Source organism: Glycine soja, chromosome 8, assembly GCF_004193775.1.
Source record: "Glycine soja cultivar W05 chromosome 8, ASM419377v2, whole genome shotgun sequence".
Taxonomy (NCBI): domain Eukaryota; kingdom Viridiplantae; phylum Streptophyta; class Magnoliopsida; order Fabales; family Fabaceae; genus Glycine; species Glycine soja.
In genome coordinates this window covers 10,548,919-10,573,166 of record NC_041009.1, presented here as the reverse complement: position 1 = coordinate 10,573,166, position 24,248 = coordinate 10,548,919, and the positions used below count along the sequence as shown (strand labels likewise).

Below are 24,248 nucleotides of genomic sequence, written 5' to 3'. Positions count from 1 at the left end.
CAGGAGTGACTAATTTATACAAGTGGCTCAGGAGTGACGATCACTTGGCTTGGAAAGAAGGCGATGAGCAGAAAAGAAACTCTAATGTAGTTGAAATACTTAAAGACACATAATTCCCTAGGATTTGCAATGACCTTCACCGTCGAGTGTCAAAAAAGATAGTTGATCATGAGTGAGTTATTATCACATATATTTGATTTAAGAGTTAATAGAATCTTCTTTTATACAACACATTATTTGCACTTGGCATTGTGAATTCAAATCACTTCTAGTCTGTTCTCAGTCGAATAATATGATTTGGAGTTTTGACTTATTAGGTGACTATTGGAGTTATGAAGAAACAATAATTTTGTTGGAGGATAACAACTGGGACACTTCATTAGAGAAAGATCAAGTGTGTCCCACCATTCATATACTATCAACATTAGTTCAATATCATTTCATACTCTCACACATACATTCATATATTAAGGGAAAAAAAGAACGTTAATCTTTAGATTTATTCGGTTTAATTCATACTTTATAATGAAAATTAAAAAATAGCATTGTAAGGTTATCCTAACATTTTAATATGTCATACTATCAATGACATCTATTGCTGGTACAGAAAATTAATTTTACAATGTTTACACTAATAATTTAATTTTTGTTGAACAAAGCATAATATGTTTACAAGTTAAACAACTGCTTTACTTTTCATTTGATGATATATGTAATATTATATTGTCAGAGAGTGTTATTAAGGACCAATACAATTAAAAAAATTGTAAGGCGTTTGACAAGTGTATCAAATGTCTAAGTAGTAAAATCTCGAAAATCCGAGTATCAAATTCACAGGAATTTTGTGTTGCACTTGTGTTAAATAACTTTCAATTTATGAGGGAAATATTTGAAAGAAGGAGTAGAAGAAATAATACGAACAAAAGAATCAAAAGTAGAATATGTAAAGAATTCAATGAGATACAAATGTTAAAACTTAGCATGCCTAGTCCGCCTTGGATGTATGAATTTTATGGGTTTTCTTTATCAAATTAATAAGATCTATTCTACTTACATCTATCTATTTACTTGTCCCTGATGTCTCACGATGACAAGCTTGTTTTATTTATCTATCTCCCAAATGCCTTTGAAAAGACTCGCTAAATAAAATGCATGAAGAATAAATTCTAGATGTTTGCTAAATGCATGAACATAAAGTTATCATTCTATGCCTAGCAATGATTACCTTATAATTTCTTCTCTTTATTGTTCTATTAGAAGTTATCCTCTCCCGAGCAACTAACTCCTAAAACTGATGCATGTATCTTTTCTTTAAATCTTATTAGAAGTTATCATCTGAGCAACTAACCCCCAAAAGGAATTAAAGATGAAAATGCAAGATAAAATAGAGAAGAAAATAGAACAGAAAAACCTGAAAAGGGATCCTCTTGCATTGATAAATCTAAAGTACACCATACATCGTATGACTTTTTAGGTCTGTCAGACCCTAACCAGGGGACTAGCCACTCATAATCATTGAGGGGCTTTACAATGCAACGGATGAAAGAAAGAATGAATACAAATGATAAAGAGAGAAGAAAGGAGGAGTTCTCAGGCTTAAGGTAGTGATAGGAGTGTTCTAAGACTCGGTGTGTCGTTTCCTTTGACTGAGCTCTCTATTTATAGTTGTTGGAGTGAGCTTTGAGCCTTTGTAGACTCGCTCAGCGCGACAGGACCCCTCACTTAGCGTGTTCAGATCGTGCGCTTGGCGAGCTCCTCTTGCTTAGCACGTTCTGTTTTATTTGTACCGCTTAGCCTCCTGTGCTGAGCACGAGTAATGGATTCTGACTCTTCGTACTTAACGCCTTGCTTAGCGCCTGTCTCCTCTGGCTCGCTTAGCGCACCGCGCTAAGCGAGAGAATGGGTTGGGCCTGTCTGATTTTTCTTTATTATTTCCTTCTTTTTGCTTTTAACACCTTCAATTTTTATATCTGCAGCCAAAATTCATGAAATATCAATTCTTTAATGATTAAGCACAAATAACTGCTAAATAATTATTTCTAAGGTCAAATTTGCTTAATTTTCTCTTATTAAAGTACAATTATTTAGCAGTTATAAAAAAAAATTTACGAGATAAACAAAACAAAAAAAATTATATTTAAGTTTATAATCATATTATTTTGGTAGCCTATAATAATGTATTTAACAAAATGTATGTGGAGTCAACCAATTTGTTTTGCAGAATAAGTAGGTTGGGAGTGATGATGTTATGTGTAGCACATAGGAATTGCCGAATTGGATACAATCCGGAAGAATAAGCTTGGAGAGCAAGGCAATATTTGGATGTTTTATGGCAGAAATAGGTGCACGGCAGGCATGGGTTTCAGCTTTTGTGACTCAATCACCCACCATAACCATTATTATCAGTACATAGTACTAGTTAATCTCAGTCATGCCTATTCCTAGGTTTATGCTCTTTTCATCCCAGCATCGCTCCACTGCTGCGGCCCTCGCTCTTCTTCGAAGGTCTCTCTCTAAAATCCTCTTTTTTATATGTAAATTTTGGGGATTTTGTTTTCCCACTTGGTTTAATTATTTTTGACGAATTGCATCATAGGCCTTTGTTATTATTTTGATAGGTGCGTTCCCTCTACGACAACTCAATCTGTTAGGTATTCAAAATCAACAAGTCACGGTAAAACAAAACATTATCTTCATCCTGTATTCCAACCAGAATCCAGCTCCGCCTCCCAGGTTTCTCGCTCATGGGGTGCCTATGTTGTTGTATGTTCCCTTACTCCTCTTTTTTTTCTCTTGTTGCATTGTTTATCTCGTTTCTCAGGTATATAGAATTCTGTTTGTCATTTAATTTAACTGCAGCCAGCTGCTGTTCTTGGATTTGCTGGGCTTGCAGCTTTTTTTCACTATAATGATGAGAGAAGAGCGGTTCCCAAAGGTATTTGCAATCTGCTATTCTCAATTGATCTGCTTTGAAGAGTTTGGAGTTCAATTATTTGGTTATAAAACAAGTGTTTGTTTTTATCTGTACCCTTCTTGAATTGTTATGCCCTTTCTTCATGAGCAAGGTTAGATGTTATTATTCTTTTCTTATATTTAGAAGTGGCGATGTTTGGTTAAAGGATGAATACATCATAAGACAGTATGTGATTTAATATGTAGAGTTTTTTCCAATTAGTTTGTTGCTAGGCATGTTTGCTTGAGTCCAGTTTACACCAAAAGGGAATTCTTACAGGTTTCTGATTGATAGTGTCAAATATGGTGATGATAAAGGAGGTCAGAGGGTTTAAGTATATCAGTGATCTGGCGTACTGGTTATGAAGTTTCAGTGGTGTAGTTCAAAGGTCTAAGCATATGTTAGAATTAATTTTGGAAAGACGGCCTGATGGTTTTGGCTTTATAGCACTCTGTTAAATCCATTGATGCAATTTATGAACATGCAAGCATTTTGCAGATGGGAAACTTTCCATGGTCAGTTTTTACATGTCATACACAGAGTAACATCAGAGTGTCTAAGAATGACGAGCTATGCACCTTTTGCTTAGTTATTTACTTATATCATTGAGTTTTTTATTGCGGCATTGTGCCAACTCTACCCAAGTCACTTTTAGTGCCATTTAATGATTACGCATGTGAATGTGTATATGTATTTGGGGAGAGTCTTTGGTTAATTGACAGACAAACACATTTGACTAGATGCTCGGTTCCTCTTAGTGTAATCCAACTTGGTTTCTTTCTGTTGATGAAGATTCTAATTTATGTCTCAATAATAAAATGTTTCTATTTGTTCTTCATATGTATCAGTGAGCTACATATGCTTTGATGAGAATATATGCTAAATTATCAAGAACAAATCATTACAGCAGAATGTAGGGTGGATATATTAAGCTGTTACATTTTTGCAACAAGATTATTCCAATACATAAAGGAAGTGGTCATGACATAATAATTTGCTACTTAGTTCTTACTGAAGATCCATTTTTTGTTGCCTTAAAACTGTATCTCTTCTTTGCAAGGGTCTCTGTTTTACAAAGTAGGCAATTGTTGGGACTTGTAACTGCAGCTTGGGATAGATCCTAGTCCCCTTGCTTTATGACTTGGTTGGTTGGAATTTTATTGTCTAACCTGATCTGTGACTTGCAAATGTAAAGCATGCAGTTGAGTTGATCATGTCAATACTTTGTAAGAATTACACATACTCAACTAAACTTTGTCGTTGTTCTTATCCAAGATTATTCATAGAACCTCTTGTGACTTCTGGGTGAAACTGTTTCATTTTCCTTTTGAATTTGTCGATTTCCAGGTTTAAGCATCAAAGTTTAGCAAGTTGTCGGATTACATTAGTGTGATCCCAATATAAGTTTGAAAGGATGTTTTATTTCCGTTGTCCTAATTTCTTCATTTCTTGTATTAGGTCATCAGGGTGGTGGCCTCAGAAATGTTGCCAATGGACCCATAATTGGGGGTCCATTTACACTAATTAATACAGAGAAACAAGCAATTACAGAACGTAATTTTCTTGGGAATTGGGTCCTCCTCTACTTTGGTTATACCTCATCCCCCGATCTTGGGCCAGAGCAAGTCCAAATTATGGCCAACGCAATTGATATATTAGGTTTGGCACTTCAATCTCAGCTTACTGTGTTATAAGTTTCTTTCTCTGGGTTAACCTTAACTTTATGTATTTTATTTGGATCAAGAATCAAAACAGAATCTCAAGATTCTACCTGTATTTGTTTCGATTGATCCTCAACGTGATACTCCCTCACAACTTCGTGCTTACCTTAAAGGTTAGATTGCCTCATTGGCAAAACTTCATTTTTTATTTACTTAAACTTTTAGCTTTGGTCAATTATGCTTTTCTACCCTTTTTGGCTTTGCCCTATTAACTTTTGTCGTCTATCTTTCCCTCTGTCGTGCTGCAGAGTTTGATTCAAGAATCATAGGATTAACTGGACCTGTTGCAGCTATTAGGCAGATGGCTCAAGAATATCGTGTTTACTTTAAAAAGGTAGAAGAGGATGGCAATGATTATCTTGTTGACTGTTCCCACAACATGTAAGCCCTTGTTCTACGCTACCCTTATTCATCCTTCTGTAGTTCTGTATGGTTGCATATAGACATGGATATAAACTGTGTTAAAACAATCAGGTATTTGCTGAATCCTAAATTGGAGGTTACGAGATGCTTTGGAGTCGAGTATAGTGCAGAGGAGTTGTCAGAAGCGATAGTGAAAGAGCTGAACAGAAACCCCTCTTGAATGGTTACGAGATGCTTTGGAGTCGAGTATAGTGCGGAGGAGATGTTTCTGTTTTTCGTTTTCTTCTAATTAGATCACAGAATAATTTACATCTGATGAATTAAGTTTTACTTTAGACGATTGGATTTAGCTTTGCTTTATTTTCAACTAGACTTGCAGAAAAATGTAGTGGCAATCTGAGCTTCATTTTAAGTTTCGCGGGCATTTAGTTCTTGGCTAACATCTTAGATGGATGTTTTATACCTGAATGTTTTCACATTCACCTTCATCTAACAAGCACTTTGGTTTTAGTTCACGAGTTCATACTGTCACGTGTAAGTTTTGCTAGTCCAAACTACTATCGCGTGAACTATTCATTTCATATTAAACTATGAGAACGATAGATGCAAACTTAGACCATTAAATTAAACCCTATGTAAAAGGAAGATTAGAACATACAGTTGTTATATTTTAAATGATGCAACATTTAATACGTATAATCTTCTAAGAAGTTTCTGTTACCTTTTCAACCTGAGTTTTGTGATTACTAGTCAAATTTTATTTGTCTTCTTGAATCCATCGTCTCAATCCTTGTTTATTTTTTAAAAACATTAAAAATATTAGTTCTCATTTTTCTTATTTTTTACTTTCTCATCTTTAATACGCTTACTTGTTGACATTAACATACATGTTGTTCTTTCCTCTTGTTTTTCTTGTATACCAAAGTTTAAATTCTATAACTGTCTATCTCAGTTTTTTCTCCAACTTATTTAGTTTCTTGAAACAAATGTTATTAATATTTTTCTGAATCAATGTGTCCACCACCTCCAAAGATTTATCAAAATACCAATAAAAAAATGGAAAAACTACAGTTTATTTAAGGGTCGATGTAACGACTCAAACCATGCAGCAAGTTAATTACATGTTATTAATACTCATAATCTATCGCGAGGGATTCATATTTACTATTTTAATAAGTTTTATTTTAATTGCTAAAAACCTAACACGACTCTCTTTTTCTATTCAAACTTAGACAGGCTATGAATAAAAGAGAAAGAATGTTACACACTTACAACGTTAAATAGTTTTAGACACTTAACTATCATGCATTATAAATTTATTAATTCAATATACAACAAATATGTAATTTGATATGTTCCTTTTCTTCCTATGACACTGCTGATACGAAAATATGGTCATGCATTTATTTACACATATATTACAGTAGGTGTGCAAACGTGCGATGCTTGTGTGCCTTGGTTGTTAAGATGTAAGGAAATGAAGCAGGCCATATTAGGAAGTTTCCTCATTTCCAAAACTTTAGAGATCATTGATCCACATCCACCCATGACCGGGTCTCTGGGTTCCTGCCATAATCAAACAAGCAACTGAAACAAACAAAAAAAATGTTGGAGGAATAACAAAAAAACTGAACGCCAACTACTGCATTTTTTGGTTTTCAAAAAAAAAAAGAATTCTATGTCCTCTCTAGATGATGCAATTTCATATGATCATTCCAACTGCAAGAAACAGAAAAGGAAAAAAAATTGTTTCCTAGTAGTCCCTCCAGGATCTAGGATCGAAGTTGGTGCAATGTTTCAATGTTCGATTTCACATGGTTTGGTTGGAAATGTTTGAAGTCATCATTTTATAGAATCGATCTTTATTTGTACAATTCTTCATATTCCTTGAATTCTCATTTCTGGGCTTGTAATATACCAAGAGATTCAACCAGGCAACCCATCTATTAAAATCTAATCTACCTTAGAAATATACTGGTCCTTTAACATAAGCAAAAAGACAAAACAAACCAAACCATTGGAACATGGGAAACAACTTCCCACAGGGAAAATGTGGCTGTGGTGGCTTAATATTCTGGCGTCCTCCTCCCAACAACAACAATAACAACAGCAATGCCAACAAATTTGAGAATTTATCAAACGCCTCTGACACAAAAAAAGGTCAAGGTGGCTGTGAAGATATAACTTTCTCAGGAACAGCTTCATCTAATAAACCCACAAATTCTTCAACTCGTTCTGGCACCAAGCCAAACCATGTTGTTAACCAAAACTACCAAAGGAACCATCCCAAAGTGTCACCTACCGAGGGCTATGTCAGCAATGGAAGAAGGGTCCCTAAAGAAGCAATTGGCATTTCTGGTGAACTGGAAAGCATGATCACCGATCGCCAAAAGGGGAGCAGCAACCTTGTTCGTGCTTCTTCTAGCAACGTTATGATGTTTAATAATTTAGGTAACCTCAGGCAAGGAGGGAATACAAATACGTATTCTCAGAACCCTGTTGCCAATGGAAGATACACAAACCAAACGGTGGAGAATGTAAGTAAAGGAAACAAGGAACAACCGGGTTCTCTATGCAGGGTCGTGTCTACTAGAATGAACCCCGAACAATTAAAGATAATGGGCAATGAGGATTATAAGAATGGAAGATTTCAAGAAGCATTGGCTCTTTATGATGCTGCAATTGCAATTGACCCTAATAAAGCTTCCTATAGGAGCAACAAAAGTGCAGCATTAACGGCTCTTGGGAGGCTTCTGGAGGCTGTGTTTGAGTGCAGAGAAGCCATTCAAATTGAGCCTCGTTATCAAAGAGCTCATTACCGATTGGGAAACTTGAACATGAGGTAATCTCACACAAGAAAAAGATGATGATTGCAGGATATACTCCCTCCAACTCTTCTATATTTTCTTTCTTTCTTATTGGTGTTGTGATGTTGTCACTAATAATTGTCAGTTTCTATTTGCCTACAGATTAGGAGAAATGGATAAGGCTCTTTATCATTACAAACAAGCAGGACCAGAGATTGACCCAGACGAGAATGCTAAAGTCAAAAAAATTCAGGTCCATTTGAACAAATGCACCGAGGCACGTAGGCTAGGAGATTGGAACAAGTTGATTAAGGAGACCAATAATGCTATTTCATCTGGTGCAGATTCTGCTCCACAGGTTAGCTACTACCCTCTATTACATGATCTAGAGTCACTGTGGTCTCGATCAATCTTCACCTGACACGTAGCACAACTTCACTAACTTTTCGATTCACATAAATTGAAAATCTCAGTTATATGTCATGTAAATATTGATTGAGACCATAGACATATAATCATCTTGAATCATGTAATAATTTCTCCTGTTACACATTGAACTCTGAATTAGATCTTTCCCTCGATCGATCAGACGCACATGCATACATGCATGCCAATCATGCTGAAATGTCTCTGATTGTGGCTTTACCTGTAGATATTTGCGTTGCAAGCCGAGGCATTTTTGAAGCTCCGTAGGCACCAACATGCAGAAGAAGCAATGTCAAAGGGGTCTAATTTTGATGTTGATCATTGCACCAAGTTCTTTGGACCTATTTGCCATGCAAATACATTGGTGACTCAGTCCCGGGTTCATTTGGCTGCTGGCAGGTTGATGTTTCGTTTCTAATTGAAAAGCTGAACGTGTTTCTGATTAATCTCTATATATTCACACAATAACTTGCACCAGATTTGAAGATGCCCTAGTTGCAATTCAGAGAGCATCTAGGCTTGATCCAAATAATAATGAGATGAAGAAGGTGATGAGGAAGGCTAGAGCTGCGGCTGCAGCTCGATCAAACGGAAACGAGCTTTTCATGGCATCAAAATTCTCTGAAGCATCTGTTGCCTATGGAGAAGGGTTAGAGCATGATCCATATAACTCGGTTTTGCTATGCAACCGAGCTGCATGTAGATCCAAATTAGGCCAATTTGAGAAGGCTGTGGAAGATTGCAATGCTTCTCTTAGCTTGCGTCCATCTTACAGCAAGGCTAGGCTGAGAAGAGCAGATTGTAATGCCAAGGTAAAAAGAAATACCACTTAATTAAATTTCCTTTATTTACTTACATAATGCAATGCACTTTTAACATTTTTATGTGCTTAATTTGTGTTATTGTGTATGTTTATGATACAATTGTAGTTGAAAAGATGGGAAGCTTCAATACAAGACTATGAAATATTGCTTAAAGAGACACCGGAGGATGAAGAATTAACAAGGGCTTTGTTGGAGGCCAAAGAGCATCTTATACAACAGCGAGGTGAATGAAGGTCAACGCTCATGAAGTGTTATAGAGAAATAGTTAAGGTGAGCACAGGAAAAAAGGGCCCTAATGTGCTTGCATTGTCAAGGATGACAGGCAAGCACACTTATTGTCAATGATCAATACTCAAATCCTTTGAAGAAAAAGGATAAAGCACGTTGTGGAGGAGGAACACTACGGGCCCGTTGCCAAGGGAAAGGTACAATTTTATTTGATAAAAAAAAATTACTTATTTATATTGAGATTGATGTTTAAATTAAAAATGGTCGGAGATAGTTTGATAACATCTCATGTTATACCATGAATAAATTGATTTTAAGCAAAAATAAAATAAAATTTAAGCGAAGATATATTAATAAATATATTTCATCTCTAAAAGTAAAGAATAGAGCTTGTACGCATTTGTTTTGATCTTCCTCTCTCTTTTCCCTTTTAGAAAGAAACTTTCTGGACTCATGATTCTAAAAAAATTCCGATTTTTACGTTGGTTTGTTAATTCACATGCTGGAATGACATTGAAATAGAGATTTTTAACGGAATTCAAATGTAAATTATTAGAAAATATTTTTATTTGTAACTTTTAAATAATAATCCAGCTTGTGCTCATACATACAAGTTTCTTGTATTTCTTGTACTCTCGTGACACGGTCTCATTAGAGTATGTTTAGTTTTCCACCTGGGCGAAATCTCCAACACGTAAACAGAAAAAGTAATGTCTAAAGTTTATGAATTTAAACAAAAAAATCAAACGCATATGAAGTTATATCCACTGTTTCTCTTGTGAAATTTATGTGTAATTTTCCTCGCCAATTCCAACGGCACCTATGTAATCTGGATGAAAAAATTTACTGTTTATCATTGAACAACCAATATAATGTTTATCCTCAACTAAGCCAATATAATATAATGTTAGTAAACAAAAGGGCAATAGTGGCACGTAAGACCAAAAGAACTACTCCATCAATCGTTCCATCTATATATTATTTGGAAAAGATAAAGTTGAGTAATAAATAGTTGGCTACCATTGAGGCATTAAGCATATAGTAGTACTGTCATATCCAGATCATCGAGGCCATACAGATAGGGCCAATTATTATTGAAGACTACATAGACAAAACGGGTTGTTAACCCAAACCCGATGCCAATTCAAGTACTATGGCGATCTGTTTCTCAATATTAATAAATATAAATACACGAAGCACACATAAAACACCAGCGACTCAAAAACCTTCCTCAGGCTCGTGCATTCAAAATAGAGAACGCAGATCCGGATCCGGATCCGGGGCGCTCCGAAACGGGCTGGGCCCGGTCCAAACTGTAGCGGCAGTGGTTCCTAACGGCCCAAAGCTGGTAAGGCGAAGTGTCGAGAGCGAGCCACTGCTCCACTTCGTACTGATCCTGAGCGCAGGAAAGGTGGGGCCCAGTGGAGGTGACCTCGACGTAGTTAAGGTACCAGCCGTGGTGAGAACCCGATCCGTCAGAAGTAACGTTAACGGCACAGACGGGTCCGTCAAGACAGGGTCCCCTTCCGCTGAAGATGTCGAGGTTGCCGCGCTCGAAGTAGTCGTAGCCCTTGCCCATCAAGCCGCCCCATGCTTCGAGGTTTTTAATGTAGATGTAGTAGCCGTACTTGTCGTACAGCTTCAGCCCGATCTTAGAGTCCGTTCCGCCCTTCAACACCGAACCGGTTCTAACGTACGCAGTGTACACACAATCGTAGTCGTAGTCGCTCTGCATCATATATATTGGATTTCGAGCTTAGTAGTGAGACACAAATTAACGAGATCGTTAAAATTAGGAATGATGATATTTTGTTATGAGTTAGTAGTGGGAGAGGATCGAGTTCTTACCGATCTAACGGTTACGGCGATGCTGAGTGAGAACAGGAGGAGGAGAGACAGAGACAGTGTTGCAGGTGCCATTTTTGCGTCCAAGTGGTGATGAGGGGAAGTGCTGGTGCCACAGGTACTTATAAATAGAGCGAGCCAGCGAGGGACACATGATTCATCACTCTCCTCAAGGAAATTATTAAATTACTATTAATATTCGCTTTCTAAAAAACATGTTGATGTGTTTATATTTTTATTACGTTAAATTTAATATTTTGTATAATTTTTATCATGTTAAAATTAATATATCTTATATATTAATCGATGTGAATATTAATTTGAGGTAAATTATATTTTTTAATTTAATACATTTTTAGTATGTTATTATATTTTTGTTGTATTAAATTTAATATATTATAATGATTTTTTTATTATACATTGTAACTGCATAATAATAATAGAACTACTTAATAAAAAAATTATTAAAAAATAATTATTAAATTGCAATGTGAACTTGAATGTTTTAAATAGGAACAAAAGCATATATTTTTATGCTTCTATTATTTATAATCATTTATAATAAAATTGTAAATAAATAATATAATTGTATGTACATATTTTTCTAACTAAAATTTTATCATAAATATCTCATATCACTTTTCAAAAATTGTTTCTCTATTGTTAATTTTTTCTTTATTTCATTATTTAATTCTTGGTACTTATTTTTCTTTTTTATATTTAAAAATCTTATTTTTCACATACTTTTAATAAAATAGCATAAATTATAAAATTAGTTTAGGACACATGAAATTTTTGAATGAATTTGAATATGATTAATGTTTTAAAGAAGAATATTGGATGGTGAGGTGTTTTTATAATTTTCCTTGTTCAATTCATATTTTAACTATCATTTTTTTATAAGTACGCTAGATATGCTGTAAAATATTTTATTGACTATTGAATGGTGTTATATTTATTTCTAATTTAGAGACATAATTCTTCTTATATATTACCCCAAACTGATACGATAACATAACAATTCAAATGTAATAAGATAACATATGTTATTGTAGTAATTTAAATTTAACTATAATGACAATGTGACAATATGTGTAAAATTGAATAAGTAAATATTACACGCAAGAAATAGATGCTATAATTTTTCAAATAAGATAAACAATCCAAATCAATAACCAATTCTTTTATCCTATTTATCATTTATCTTCTTTTTCCTTTTCCTAATTGTAAAATTTTTGCATCATTTATTTCCACATTTATAATACAACGAGTCTTTATTCTAGCATTATCTAAACCTAAACGAGTCTTTATTCTAGCATTATCTAAACCTATATGACATGACACATGCATGATCTTGTTTTCTCTTTCTTTGATTTACAAAAGGAAATCAAAGTATTAAAAAAACTACAAACTATGTAAACCAAAAAAAAAAAAATTAAAACAATCCCTAATAAATGTTAGTAATCAAACACTAATATGAGAAATTTTCAAGTGGACATATAATATCAAAACTAGTTTTAAAATTAACAAATATCTAAAATTAAATTAATTCTTAATTTTTTAAAATTAGCAGTTTAATAAAAAGAGTTCTATAAAAAATACAAAAAAATAAAAAATGAATAGTTTTAAAATTTGCAAATATATCTATAAAATGAGTTTTAAATTAAAATGGCAAGTTTTAAAAATCCATTTATTATTAGTTGGTAGATTTAAAAAATTAAAATGAAGTTAAAGATTAAAAAAAATTGGTTATTTACAAATTTGATTTAGGAGAAATTTTAAAATGGACAATTATGTTACCAACATATTAAAAAACGACCAATTTTAAAATCAAAGTGGGTTTTAAAATCAAGAAATAAAAAAATGAAAATGAATTTTAAAATAAAAAATAGACAATTTTAAATTTGGTTTAATAGAGATGATTGTGTATATAATCGCTAGAGATATATGGTTGTACATTGTAATAAGAAAAATATAAAGATAAAAAGAAAAGAAATAAAAATAATTATATAAAAAGAATATTAATATAAATTACAGATTATTTGTCTTATCATCCAGACATAAAGTAAGAAATAAACATAGAACCATTGAACCATCAATGTCTAGTCTTTTTTCCTTTGTTTTGCTAATTACTTTTCCTTAACAACATTAGCACTGAACATGTTTTGCTTGAAAACCACCAAAACTGTAAAGGCAATATTTATACACATTTCTTCATAGTCCTCCTCGGTGATCCTTTCGTAGGACTCTGCGTCATTCATCTTTGGTTGTCGCAGTCTTTCTCTGTCATTGTCATTTCGTCACATTGTGCCAAAACTTGCTCCAAATTGCAGTATAGAGCATTTGTTGTGGCTTTATTCATAAAAAAAATAAAATAAAATTATAGGTAGTTATTGTGTTTTGAAGAAAGTGAAAATTTTACATAAAGTGAGTGTTTTCATGAACCATTTATATAACATAAGTGGTTACATGAATAGAAAAAAAAATGTAAATTTTGAAAAGTAAAATAGTCTTTGTAAAAATGGAAATCAAAAGGTAGTTACCAAAAGAGGTATCCCCTTTATCTATTAGTATGGATAACAAAACCATCTTCCAAAATTTAACAGTAAAAATAATTTATCATATTTTTTAAAAAATTATTTTATCTTTTAAAGGTCAATTTATCATTATATCATATTTTCAGAGATAAATTTAATCATTTTAAAAAAATATTATATCAAACTTATCAAAACAAGTTAATGCTTAACAAAATTACACATACTAATAAGAAAAATAAAATATATATTTTATCCTTAATTTTTTTTAATTTATAATTTTTATCCATAAACTTTTCACCCACTAGTCAACCTTCTCAAACTTTTTCTCCATCTAACTTTCTCTCCAACTAGTATTTTAGTCCTTTCCCACTTTTAACATCAACTAACTTTTATTATTGTTTTAGGAAACAAAAATGAATACGTCATTATTTAAAGAATTCTACAGCTAGTTTTGAGACAGCTAATATTTTTTTAATATTTTATTAAAGTGCTATTAGTATAAATTGAAAACGAATTTAGAATAAGGTTGAGCCACAAAAGAACAAAACTTATTCTTTAAAAAATGTTTCTATTAAAACGGATTAAAATATATCTCATAAAGATGTAAGTTTCTGTAAAGGAGATCAATCAACTAAGTTTAAACAAATCTTATAAAACAAAAGTGTAATTTTTCATATTTATAATTTAACTAATTTTAAATCTTTAACATTTTTATATGTTACTTTAATGTTCAAATTAGTGTTTATTTATGGATTGTGAAATTAAATTAACATTTGAAGTATTTCGGGACACAGGTATCTTTATGCATGGCTAATTTGTGTGTTTCATCTTTTTTTTTTACTAGATTTGTATATTTCTTTGGTGTAAATCATATATTTTTTGACTGAAAGTTAAAAATTAATTTATTGAGAAATTGAGATTTATTTAAAAAATTAATCTCTCTCAACAAATATTTTTTTAACATAAATTAAAAATCAAACTCATAAAAACAAAAGAAGAGGGGTAGGTTAGGGCCCAAGTCCCCTCCCTTATCACTTCTCATTTCCATAGATACATATTTTTTAACTTAGGTAATGTAAAATTGTGTAAAATTAACTATCTATATTATTATTAGAATACTTATAATAATGATCTAAGGTTAGTTAATATAAAATTAGTTGTGTTTATTATTATTATTATAATGGTTAAGATGATAAAACTAATTATGTATTTGTTTTTTATGATCATGATTAAATTTATTATCATTTAAAATAAAAATAACTTCCAATTTTATCTGTAAATTATTACTTATTAAAAGTTAGATTTTTAAATAATTCAAATAGAAAGAAAAAATTAGCCCCTTCTTTAATAGCTAGGTTTCTTGATCCGTCTATGTCTACCAAGCAGCACTCATGCCACAACACGTTGATGGATTTGTATATTTTATCTTAGAATAATAAAATAACACATGTCACACGCTCAAACAAAAATATTTCTTAGAATATAAAATGGCACATGTTGCACGATTTCACGTTATCGAAATCTCTGAATGAGTCCTTAGTTACTTCTAGTATATTATTAGAAAAATATCGATGATGGTTGTTTAAATTAAAGGAATCTATTAAAAAATTGAAATTATAACTTGAAAATTATAAATTTTAAAATATACATATTTAAAGAATTTGTACCTACTAATATCTTGTGTTGTGTGTGAGATAACGTGCAATATTCAGATTTCAGAAATGCCTTGAAGAAGAATCAAGACTCAAATTACAAAAGCATAATGTCAATTCAGAAATGGAAAACAAATTGAAAAATCCAGAAATCTAAATAGTTTTAGAGAGGAAAGAGAAATTAAAAGTAAGTCGTTTATAATTAAAGGAAGGCAATTTAAATAAAAATTATTTTAAATAAAAAATTGTAAAAATGTGCAATGAAAACCAAGAAATTTGAGAAAGAAGAGTATGAATTGCAAGTTAAAATGTGCTAAAAAAAGGGCTGATGAAAAAAAAAAAGTGATCCTTTAAAAAAGTGCTAAAAATTAAATAAAAACTAACAATATATAATTGAATGTAATTTATCAACTTTTATAAAATTAAATGACAGTATTTAGTGTCTGCCTCCAATATATGAATTTGGGTGGGGTTAATTATTTTTTATAAATGAAAACGTTATTAATAGGCCTAGAAGCCTATAGGAAAACTGATATTATCAATCCCCAAGGCCTTAGGAATGAAATTAGGAGCTACATAAAAAATGTTGTATCACACTATTAAAGACCCAGACCATACCTAGCGAAAGCATCAACTGCTTGATTTGTCTAATAAAACACATGGAACCAAAACACATTACTTTTAGAGTATGTTTGGATCGAGAAATTTAATAGGGTAATTCAATTTTTTAAAAGATTTTAATTACTTTTCAATTAAATAAGATGTTTGGATAAAAATTTGAAAAGAAATTAAAATTTAAGTATTTTCAACAGGGATTTTAGTTAACTAAAATAGCATTTCAAATTCTTTCATTTTATAAAAGAATTTGAAATTCTTTTGTGCCGCAGGATATTCATTCTCTCACTATTCTCTCTCTTGCAACAGTGCAACAGCTTCTCCCGATACGTGTCGTTTTTGCTTCCCCGTTGTTGCGGATCCGAATATCTTTCATTTCCAACTCAATCGATTTGTCGATACGACTTGCCATTTAGCACGTTCATGTTCATGTTCATGTTAAATTCGTCTGTTGCAGTGATTTGATTTTGATTTTGATTATATGCGAGAGTGTTGCGGAATTTTCGAGAAGTTTGAATGTTCGTTCATGCATCTGGAAGCACGCCACCACGTTAAGGTCTGTCCGTGGAGGGAACGCCGATGGCACCAGCGACGCGAACGGGCTCGCGTACGCCGGAGCCGGGTAGCCGTCGCTGCTTCCGCCGCCGTGGGAGTGGGACTCATTCTTCGGGGGTTTGTTGTAGGGGGCGGACGGTTGGGCAAAGGGGAGGCAGAGTAGGGCTGAGCGGGCGGCAGCGCGCCGTAGCTGTAGCTGGGAGGTTGGTGGAGATAGCCAGACATGATGAAATTTGAAAGGGGGTTTTGAGTTCTGAAAGGTTACAGATTTAATTGCTGCTAATTGCTGAAGACGCCTAAGTGAAAGAGAGAGACGACAAAAATTATTGTTATTATTGTGTTCCCATTTTTATCCAAACACAAAATTTAAAAAATGAAAAAATTTAAATTGTAGTATTTGAAATTCTCAGAATTTAAAATTCTTTATAATTTTAAATTTCCTTGTCCAACACACTCTTATATCAATGTTGTGAATTGTTCTCTCGAAGTTATAACAAGGATACAATTGTGAACAACCATTAGACATTACTATCTGAAAATTAAAATAGACAATAATATATCAAAAACCTTTAATGCAAGCTAACTTCTAGCCATGAAAACCTCTGTCCGAATTTAGTAGCATACAGGATTTTTAATTGACTAATTAAATGCCATTTTTGATACTTTATGTTTTAGTATTTTTTTATTTTTATTTTAAGTTTCGAAAGTTTTATTTTGTTACTTCTAGAGTTTAACTTATATATCATAAATGTTAGACGGTTAAATTATAACTTAAAATAAAATTACACTCACCTATTTTGAGATATTCTTGAATGGCAAATAAATCCTTAACAAAAATAAATAAAGCAAACATCATTTAGTAATGATTAATATTAATATTTGTCTGTATTTCTGTATTTCAGATTGTTTTTCTCATCTTGGGAAAAAGAGAAAGCAAAATTAATAAAAATAACGTGATAAAAAAATATAAGGTGAACACGTAAATCAAAATGTGAAGAAATGAGAGTAATTTTCTTTTAAATTTTGCCAAAGTGCAAGTCGCACCATGAACATGGTATACTGCATCATTTTTGGCTGTAGTTATTACTTTGTTAACAAGTATGGTAATTACACTCAAAGCACAAAAACAGACATAATTCTTGATACGCACTAAAAATAGACGAGTTCAGAAAACTAATTATGTCAAAACACATGTCATTAAAAAAGTTAACAACCCGATCGATCGATATAGACACACACACCCGTCATAACAAAGCTGTACGAACTCCCAAAAAATAACAAGCAAAACGTCCCCATCCATGCATGCGTTGTGCGCTTGAGTTTTCCACGCTGTCACAACCCCCAATATCTCATTCAAACCCCTAACCCCCCAAACTAATTCTCTTCGCATGCAAGCAATCGTTGAACTCGTTCGTCCACGAACAAGCCGCGTCGTAGTCATTCACACTACGCGCGCACGTTAGCCCCTTCAGCGGGCGTGCGATTGCTTGCATGACAATGGAGGGGCACGCCGACCACAACTCCGCCGTGTTTCCGCCACCTCCTGGCCGCCACGCCCCAGCCGCAGGCACGTACATCGTGCAGTTCCCGAAGGACCAAGTGTACCGCGTTCCACCACGCGAGAACGCGTTGATCGTGGAACAGTACCGCAACCCGGCCACCGCGAAAAAAAGACGCGGCGGTTGTTGTTGCTGTTGCAACCGTCGTGTCTTGATAACCTTCGCTCTCGTGGTTACCGCAATCGTTGCCGTGGTTGGCATCACGTTGGCCACGTTGTACTTTATTTTCAGCCCCGCGGGTCCCAAGTTTACTGTCTCCCATGTGGCGGTGAATAGGAACAACAAGAACTCGCAGGGGGCGGCGGCGCAGTATGAGGTTTCGTTGAGAGCGAGGAATCCGAACGAGAAGTTGGCGATTCAGTACCAGGAAGGGGACGTGTCGCTGTTGTTGTTCGATGAGAGTAAGGTTGCCGAGGGGAAGTTTCCAACGTTGGAGCAAGGGGGAGGTGAGGCGAGTGAGGTTAAGCTTGAGCTGACCGGATCCAGTGGAGCGTTTCCCAGGGGAATGCATGGTGGGGACGCAGCCGTGGATTTGAAATTGGAGATCAAACTTGCGATAAGGATTAGGACCGCGGGTCTCGAAACGTGGGGTATGAGCTCCAATGTGGCGTGTCAGTTTAAGGTCAGTGGTCTCGGTAACGACACGAGAATCTTGTCACAACAATGTGATACCAAATTCAAGCAATATTGATTAATTGAAGAATATTGGTTAATTAACATTTAGGATCATGGGATGGGATTGGGATATGTGTCTTATTGTTGTAGCATGGCAAACACTGCACTTAAACCATGATGTCATCCTTCTCTGTCTTCTTTTCAGCTTAATTTGTTAGGTACGTCTTTTGATTGTTGCTTAATCAATTTCTTCTTCCCTTTTGGTCCTTTTTATTGGATTTTTTTGTTTAATTATTCCTTGATTAAACATAGAAATGGAAAGTAAACTGTGTTCTAAGGAATGAGAAAAAAAGAAGGGAAAAGTAATGCTGAATGAAGAACGGAAGATGTCAAGATTTCATGTTCATCGATTCAAGATTGCTTCATTGAAAATTGGAGAAATTATTAAATAATTTTAGACAAATATTAAGTACTAATATTAAATTTACCTAATAATTTCATCCAAAAGTAAAATAGATAAATAAAATACTCTCTTTGTCCCTTAAATATAAGGCTTTATTTCAATTAATTCATCTTCTTTAAGAAAAAAATAATTATCACATTAAAATTATCAATTATTTATATTATCATTCTAAAATTATCTTTTTATTCTTTTTCTATCCACTTATTTCTCATTAATATTTTAGAAAAAAATTAAATAAAGATGTATAAAAAGAGAATTAATACATCTAAAGATTAAAAAATAATTTTATAATTTTTTTTTTTTGAAAATAATCTTCTGACTAGAAATGCAGGAAGTATAATAATAAGTGTCCTTGTCATGTGTGTAGCCACTAAAAAAATGTTAGGCGATGGCAGTGTCTTTGTCATGTGTGTATAGCGACTAAAATTTGTTTAATAGATCCAAATTATCAAACGATTAATATAAACGTTCAGAATCTAATCATCTTTTGATATTGGGCGCCACTAACAAATTAACACCAGAGAGATTGCACGCCCACAAAACCAACCAAACGGTTCCACCCACCAGACCCAAACACTAGCCAGAGAGACCCAATCGTGTTGCTGCGTTGAACCACATTTTTTATTAAATAGTTATGCATATCATTACAGCAGCAAATGAATTCACGGTAGTTTTGCTTCCTCAGCGTGCAAATCACTATTTTCTGCAACCTAAACCCGGATTCTATTGCCTCATCTAATTTTAAATATTTTTGTTCCTCTTTTCAAGTATTTCTAGGTTTCATGTGTAATTTTTGAATAGATTGTTTTTAAGAATAACGTGTAAAGTTTGTATCCATAATTTTTTCCAAACATGATATTTATGACTTTTAAGAGACTAATACTTGATCTAAGTCAACCGAACACTCCCCCACTTGTTGTAATCCGCTCCTGTCCAAAGTCAAAGACAGGGCAAAATCCTCTGTTCTTGGATCTGAATCTTAAAAACTAAACATGTGAGAACAATAATTCATCTAAAACATGAAGATGAAAGCGGAGACATTGACGTTAGTTCTGGTGAATCTGGCAGGTATTATGGAGAGAGCAGACGAGTCTCTGCTTCCAGGAGTGTACAAAGAGATTGGTGCTGCTCTGAACGCAGATCCCACTGCGCTAGGTTCACTCACTTTCTTCAGATCAATTGTTCAATCTTTATGTTACCCACTCGCTGCATACCTCGCCACTCGTCACAATCGTGCGCATGTCATAGCTCTCGGTGCTTTTCTTTGGGCCGCTGCCACATTCTTTGTTGCCATCTCCTCCACCTTCTTACAGGTCCTCACCTCTCTTTCAACTTCTTATCCTTTGTTAATTGTTTAATGAATATATATTCTAAATATATTTTTGTTAATACATCACATGACCTTACCTTAAATAGTACTTGTGTCAAGGGGTCGGTTAAGCAGGTACGTAAGTAAGATGTCTGAATCTTGATACTGTTTTTGATTACTGTGGATAAAAAAAAAATAGTACTTGTTACGATTAAAGAATTATACCAAAGTTAATTACGGTTGAACATTAGATAAAAAAACAGAGAACAGCAAATATATTTTCGAAAGGATACATATCTATTATTTATTTACTCTTTAAATAGAGCTAGATTTAAATATACTAAACAGAAAATCTCTTATTTTTAGGTATGATTAAAACAATTTCTAGTATGATAAAAAACAGAATCATAACTACTAAAGAATAGATTCTAAACAACAAGACAATTTTAAATTTTAAAAATTTGCTAAAACATTCACGTAGTTATTGTAGGCATAGTTTTAATAGATTTCCTTTTTACCTCAATAGTTGTAGACACCTAATTTATTTCTTAAAGCTTCAAATCTAATTTTTGGAAGAGTTTTTCTTAAGACATCTACGCTTTGATTTTCAATTCTGCAGTAAATTAGTTTAACCTCACCTTCTCTTTGTGCTTCCCTTAAAAAAAAACAACTTGATCTAAAATGCTTACTCCCTTAAATTAGTTTCAACAATTACACTGACACACTAACATGAATTATTAGGTAGCAATTTCGAGAGGTTTAAATGGGATTGGACTAGCCCTTGTTACTCCAGCAATTCAGTCCCTTGTTGCAGATTCCACAGTTGATAGCAATCGTGGTATGGCTTTTGGGTGGCTGCAACTAACAGGAAATTTTGGAAGCATCATTGGTGGGCTCTTTGCCGTGCTTATTGCCCCAACCTCATTTAAGGGTATACCTGGGTGGAGAATAGCTTTTCATCTGGTTGCATTGATTAGTGTTATAGTGGGTATATTGGTTTGCCTCTTCGCTAATGATCCACGCTTTTCAAAGGCCAGAGAGAGAGCAACAGCATATGAAGCTCCAAACAAGTCCTTTTGTTCTGATATGAAAGACCTAATGAAAGAAGCGAAGTCAGTAATTGGAAATCCATCATTTCAGATAATTGTGGCTCAGGGAGTGTTTGGAACATTTCCAGGGTCAAGCTTGTCATTTGCCACTCTTTGGTTAGAACTAATAGGCTTCCCCCGCGTGACAACTGCATTCCTTTGGACACTATACGTGGTTGCTACTTCATTTGGGGGTCTATTTGGAGGAAGGATGGGGGATATTTTATCCCAACGGTTTCCAAACTCTGGGAGAATATTGTTGTCACAAATAAGCTCCAGTTCAGCAATTCCTCTTGCTGCAATTTTGTTGTTGGGATTGCCTTATGATCCATCCACGGCCTTCAAGCACGGTCTGCTTTTATTTATCATGGGGTTAATAAGATCCTGGAATGCTCCAGCCACTAACAAGTATGTATATCCAACATTGTACTTGTTTATTTTCTTTTCTATTTAAAATTCCCTACATTTATTGGATTTCGAAAACAACATAAAACACATCGCATTTGCTCTAGATAATCTCCTTTTTTATGTATAAAATAAATAATCTTCATTAAGATGAGGGTGTTAAGAATAATCTTTAAAAGTTAAATGATGGATTATTTATGTTGAATTAAGTGCTTACCATAAATTAAAAAAATCAAAAGTTGTCTTATGTAGCGAGAGTGCTACTTATTTCATCATAGCTTATTAGAGCTACTTCAAATATTAAGGAGATGCAGCCATTATTAGCTTATATATGGATTGGATGTCAAGCAAATGAATCCTAAGTGAGAGATGCTAACTAAATAACACTAATTAAGAGATTGGATTATGGTATTTAAAGGTAGGTTGCTTAATATTGTGTTTTCCCCCTACCTTTGTGCATAATGTTGTGGTCCTGTTTTAGAAGTGAGCATAAGATATTTAGTTAGGAGTATGGTGATATGTTCAAATCGTAATTGTCTATCATTGTATAAATCTCGGTGTAAAGGTGTTTACAAGCACCAAGGCACCACATAAATGCAATTTTAAAGTTCTAGTTTATGAGTCTTATTTTTACTTTAATCCAAAATTTTAAGATTCTAATTTATGGATCTTATTCTTATTTATATAGTGTTTAATTTTCTCATTTTTATTCAATGTAAGATTTCATCTCACACTTATATTCTAACATTAAAAAAATTAAAAATAATTTTCAGTTCTCAACTTTTGTTAATTGGATTGGGGATGGTATATCTCCATGCCCCTTGTTAGTTACCATTACGATCTAGGTATGCTAGCAGCAATCAGAACATTATCAGTACTTAATCAATCATCTATCTGTAATGGTTCAGAAACTTGTGATGACTGCAAAATGACAGTTAAAATGGGAGGTAGTTGTAGACGGTTTACACTAGAGAAATGTTATTTGTACATGTCAACTAAAAGAAATGAGGTGTAATAAATGATACGATGGAGAGAAATAGACTCAGAAAACATTGTATAAAATGTTATATGAATTGTTATATAAATAATACAATTACATAATGTGCACTGAATGCACTGAATTAGTCGTTTAGTTTGCTTTGAAATTTAACCGTGTGAACAGTCCAATATTTGCAGAAATAGTCCCTGAGAAGTCCCGAACAACTATATATGCTTTGGATCGATCTTTTGAGACCATATTGTCATCCTTTGCACCACCTATTGTTGGAGCTTTGGCTCAGCATGTTTATGGTTACAAACCAATCACAAAAGGATCCTCAGATGAGATAGAAAAAGATAGAGAAAACGCTGCATCACTCGCCAAGGCACTTTACACTGCAATTAGTATTCCTTCGGTACTCTGCGTTTCCATCTACTCGTTTCTTTATTGCACGTACCCGAGGGACAGGGAGCGAGCGAGAATGGAAGCATTAGTGGAATCAGAAATGCAACAGCTACAGGTGGAAGACTATAATGATGTTGATTATCCAAGGGAAGAGGATGATAATGATGAGAAAGTTTTGTTGTCTCGGTAGTTTACTAAGTAGGGAACACGGAGGTTCATACACAGAAACATTTTCATTTGATAATTCAAGTCACTTGAAGAAGTGAAACATAGGAAGCACCGATATTTTCATTTGCTCCATGTATTTATATTTCACACACATATCTTACGCCATTTAGAAATATCATGAATGATCTCAAAAAGCTTTGATTTATAATTTTTATTTTGCTTTTTGTAATGTTTAAGAAATATGTTATTGATTTTCACTCTTGGCTGCATCCTAACCTCAATGGGAGGATATCAAGCATGGGGCTGACTTGGAATCTTACCTTAATTTTCATCTTGGATGAACTACGGTTTTATCTTTACCAATAGATGACTACATAAAACGTGTATCGCGATAGAAGTCATGTTTAACTAGCCATTTCTAGAGGTTTAAGAAGCATTATCGTTGAAAGTGACTCCCAATAAGTTACTGTTAATTTGATTAAATCTAAGAACCAACCACATTATCCTTGTCACAGAGCTTGATTCAAGTTATTCACCATATAGCTAAATCAACCTCCTCAATCTCGTGGACACATATTGTTCATGTAGCCAATTCGGTCCATGATGTTTTAGCCAAGTATGGTATTCTTCTATGTTTCGGCCTTTAGGACCTTATCTCAAAAAAAAGAAGAAAAAGTGATTTATACTACCATAATTACGTCATAAAAAAAAGTATACCGCCCAACTTGTTC

At 33.6% G+C, this 24,248-nt stretch overlaps 5 protein-coding genes across 8 annotated transcripts; 4 read left to right on the top strand and 1 right to left on the bottom strand.

Moving 5' to 3' along the window:
- Window positions 1-2,209: 2,209 nt before the first annotated feature.
- On the top strand, window positions 2,210-5,555 carry LOC114422158 (protein SCO1 homolog 2, mitochondrial-like). The gene is made up of 7 exons (XM_028388372.1): window positions 2,210-2,505; window positions 2,619-2,763; window positions 2,860-2,935; window positions 4,412-4,612; window positions 4,698-4,787; window positions 4,923-5,055; window positions 5,149-5,555. Exons 1-7 carry the CDS (start codon window positions 2,432-2,434, stop codon window positions 5,255-5,257), a joined length of 828 nt encoding a protein of 275 aa, XP_028244173.1. The 5' UTR covers window positions 2,210-2,431; the 3' UTR covers window positions 5,258-5,555.
- Window positions 5,556-7,061: 1,506 nt separating this feature from the next.
- LOC114420915 (inactive TPR repeat-containing thioredoxin TTL3-like) lies at window positions 7,062-9,484 on the top strand. Its single transcript, XM_028386624.1, has 5 exons — window positions 7,062-7,879; window positions 8,007-8,202; window positions 8,497-8,669; window positions 8,749-9,082; window positions 9,200-9,484. Exons 1-5 carry the CDS (start codon window positions 7,062-7,064, stop codon window positions 9,323-9,325), a joined length of 1,647 nt encoding a protein of 548 aa, XP_028242425.1. The 3' UTR covers window positions 9,326-9,484.
- A 789-nt stretch (window positions 9,485-10,273) lies between these two features.
- On the bottom strand, window positions 10,274-11,309 carry LOC114421878 (PLAT domain-containing protein 3-like). The gene is made up of 2 exons (XM_028387985.1): window positions 11,171-11,309; window positions 10,274-11,051 (listed from the first exon to the last, which is right to left on the bottom strand). Exons 1-2 carry the CDS (start codon window positions 11,240-11,242, stop codon window positions 10,554-10,556), a joined length of 570 nt encoding a protein of 189 aa, XP_028243786.1. The 5' UTR covers window positions 11,243-11,309; the 3' UTR covers window positions 10,274-10,553.
- Window positions 11,310-17,759: 6,450 nt separating this feature from the next.
- LOC114422710 (NDR1/HIN1-like protein 13) lies at window positions 17,760-18,917 on the top strand. Its single transcript, XM_028389198.1, has one exon. It carries the CDS (start codon window positions 18,018-18,020, stop codon window positions 18,774-18,776), a length of 759 nt encoding a protein of 252 aa, XP_028244999.1. The 5' UTR covers window positions 17,760-18,017; the 3' UTR covers window positions 18,777-18,917.
- A 780-nt stretch (window positions 18,918-19,697) lies between these two features.
- On the top strand, window positions 19,698-23,774 carry LOC114422877 (protein spinster homolog 3-like). 4 transcript variants are annotated; one of them, XM_028389430.1, is made up of 4 exons: window positions 19,698-19,830; window positions 20,232-20,476; window positions 21,214-21,968; window positions 23,128-23,774. In XM_028389430.1, exons 2-4 carry the CDS (start codon window positions 20,237-20,239, stop codon window positions 23,537-23,539), a joined length of 1,407 nt encoding a protein of 468 aa, XP_028245231.1. In that variant the 5' UTR covers window positions 19,698-19,830; window positions 20,232-20,236; the 3' UTR covers window positions 23,540-23,774. The 4 variants fall into 4 exon arrangements, with proteins under 4 accessions (XP_028245231.1, XP_028245232.1, XP_028245230.1 ...); XM_028389429.1 differs by lacking the exon at window positions 19,698-19,830 and adding an exon at window positions 19,866-20,157; XM_028389431.1 differs by lacking the exon at window positions 19,698-19,830 and having other exon boundaries at window positions 19,863-20,476; window positions 23,142-23,285.
- Window positions 23,775-24,248: the final 474 nt, after the last annotated feature.

Coding starts and splice junctions, on each gene's coding strand:
- LOC114422710 (XM_028389198.1), top strand. CDS start 18,018: ATGACAATGGAGGGGCACGCCGACCACAACTCCGCCGTGTTTCCGCCA.
- LOC114422877 (XM_028389428.1), top strand. CDS start 20,183: ATGAAGATGAAAGCGGAGACATTGACGTTAGTTCTGGTGAATCTGGCA. Junction 20,477..21,213: donor TCTCCTCCACCTTCTTACAG/GTCCTCACCTCT, acceptor ATGAATTATTAG/GTAGCAATTTCGAGAGGTTT. Junction 21,969..23,127: donor AATGCTCCAGCCACTAACAA/GTATGTATATCC, acceptor CCGTGTGAACAG/TCCAATATTTGCAGAAATAG.
- LOC114420915 (XM_028386624.1), top strand. CDS start 7,062: ATGGGAAACAACTTCCCACAGGGAAAATGTGGCTGTGGTGGCTTAATA. Junction 7,880..8,006: donor TTGGGAAACTTGAACATGAG/GTAATCTCACAC, acceptor ATTTGCCTACAG/ATTAGGAGAAATGGATAAGG. Junction 8,203..8,496: donor GTGCAGATTCTGCTCCACAG/GTTAGCTACTAC, acceptor CTTTACCTGTAG/ATATTTGCGTTGCAAGCCGA.
- LOC114422158 (XM_028388372.1), top strand. CDS start 2,432: ATGCCTATTCCTAGGTTTATGCTCTTTTCATCCCAGCATCGCTCCACT. Junction 2,764..2,859: donor CATGGGGTGCCTATGTTGTT/GTATGTTCCCTT, acceptor ATTTAACTGCAG/CCAGCTGCTGTTCTTGGATT. Junction 4,788..4,922: donor ACTTCGTGCTTACCTTAAAG/GTTAGATTGCCT, acceptor GTCGTGCTGCAG/AGTTTGATTCAAGAATCATA.
- LOC114421878 (XM_028387985.1), bottom strand. CDS start 11,242: ATGGCACCTGCAACACTGTCTCTGTCTCTCCTCCTCCTGTTCTCACTC. Junction 11,052..11,170: donor TCGCCGTAACCGTTAGATCG/GTAAGAACTCGA, acceptor TATATGATGCAG/AGCGACTACGACTACGATTG.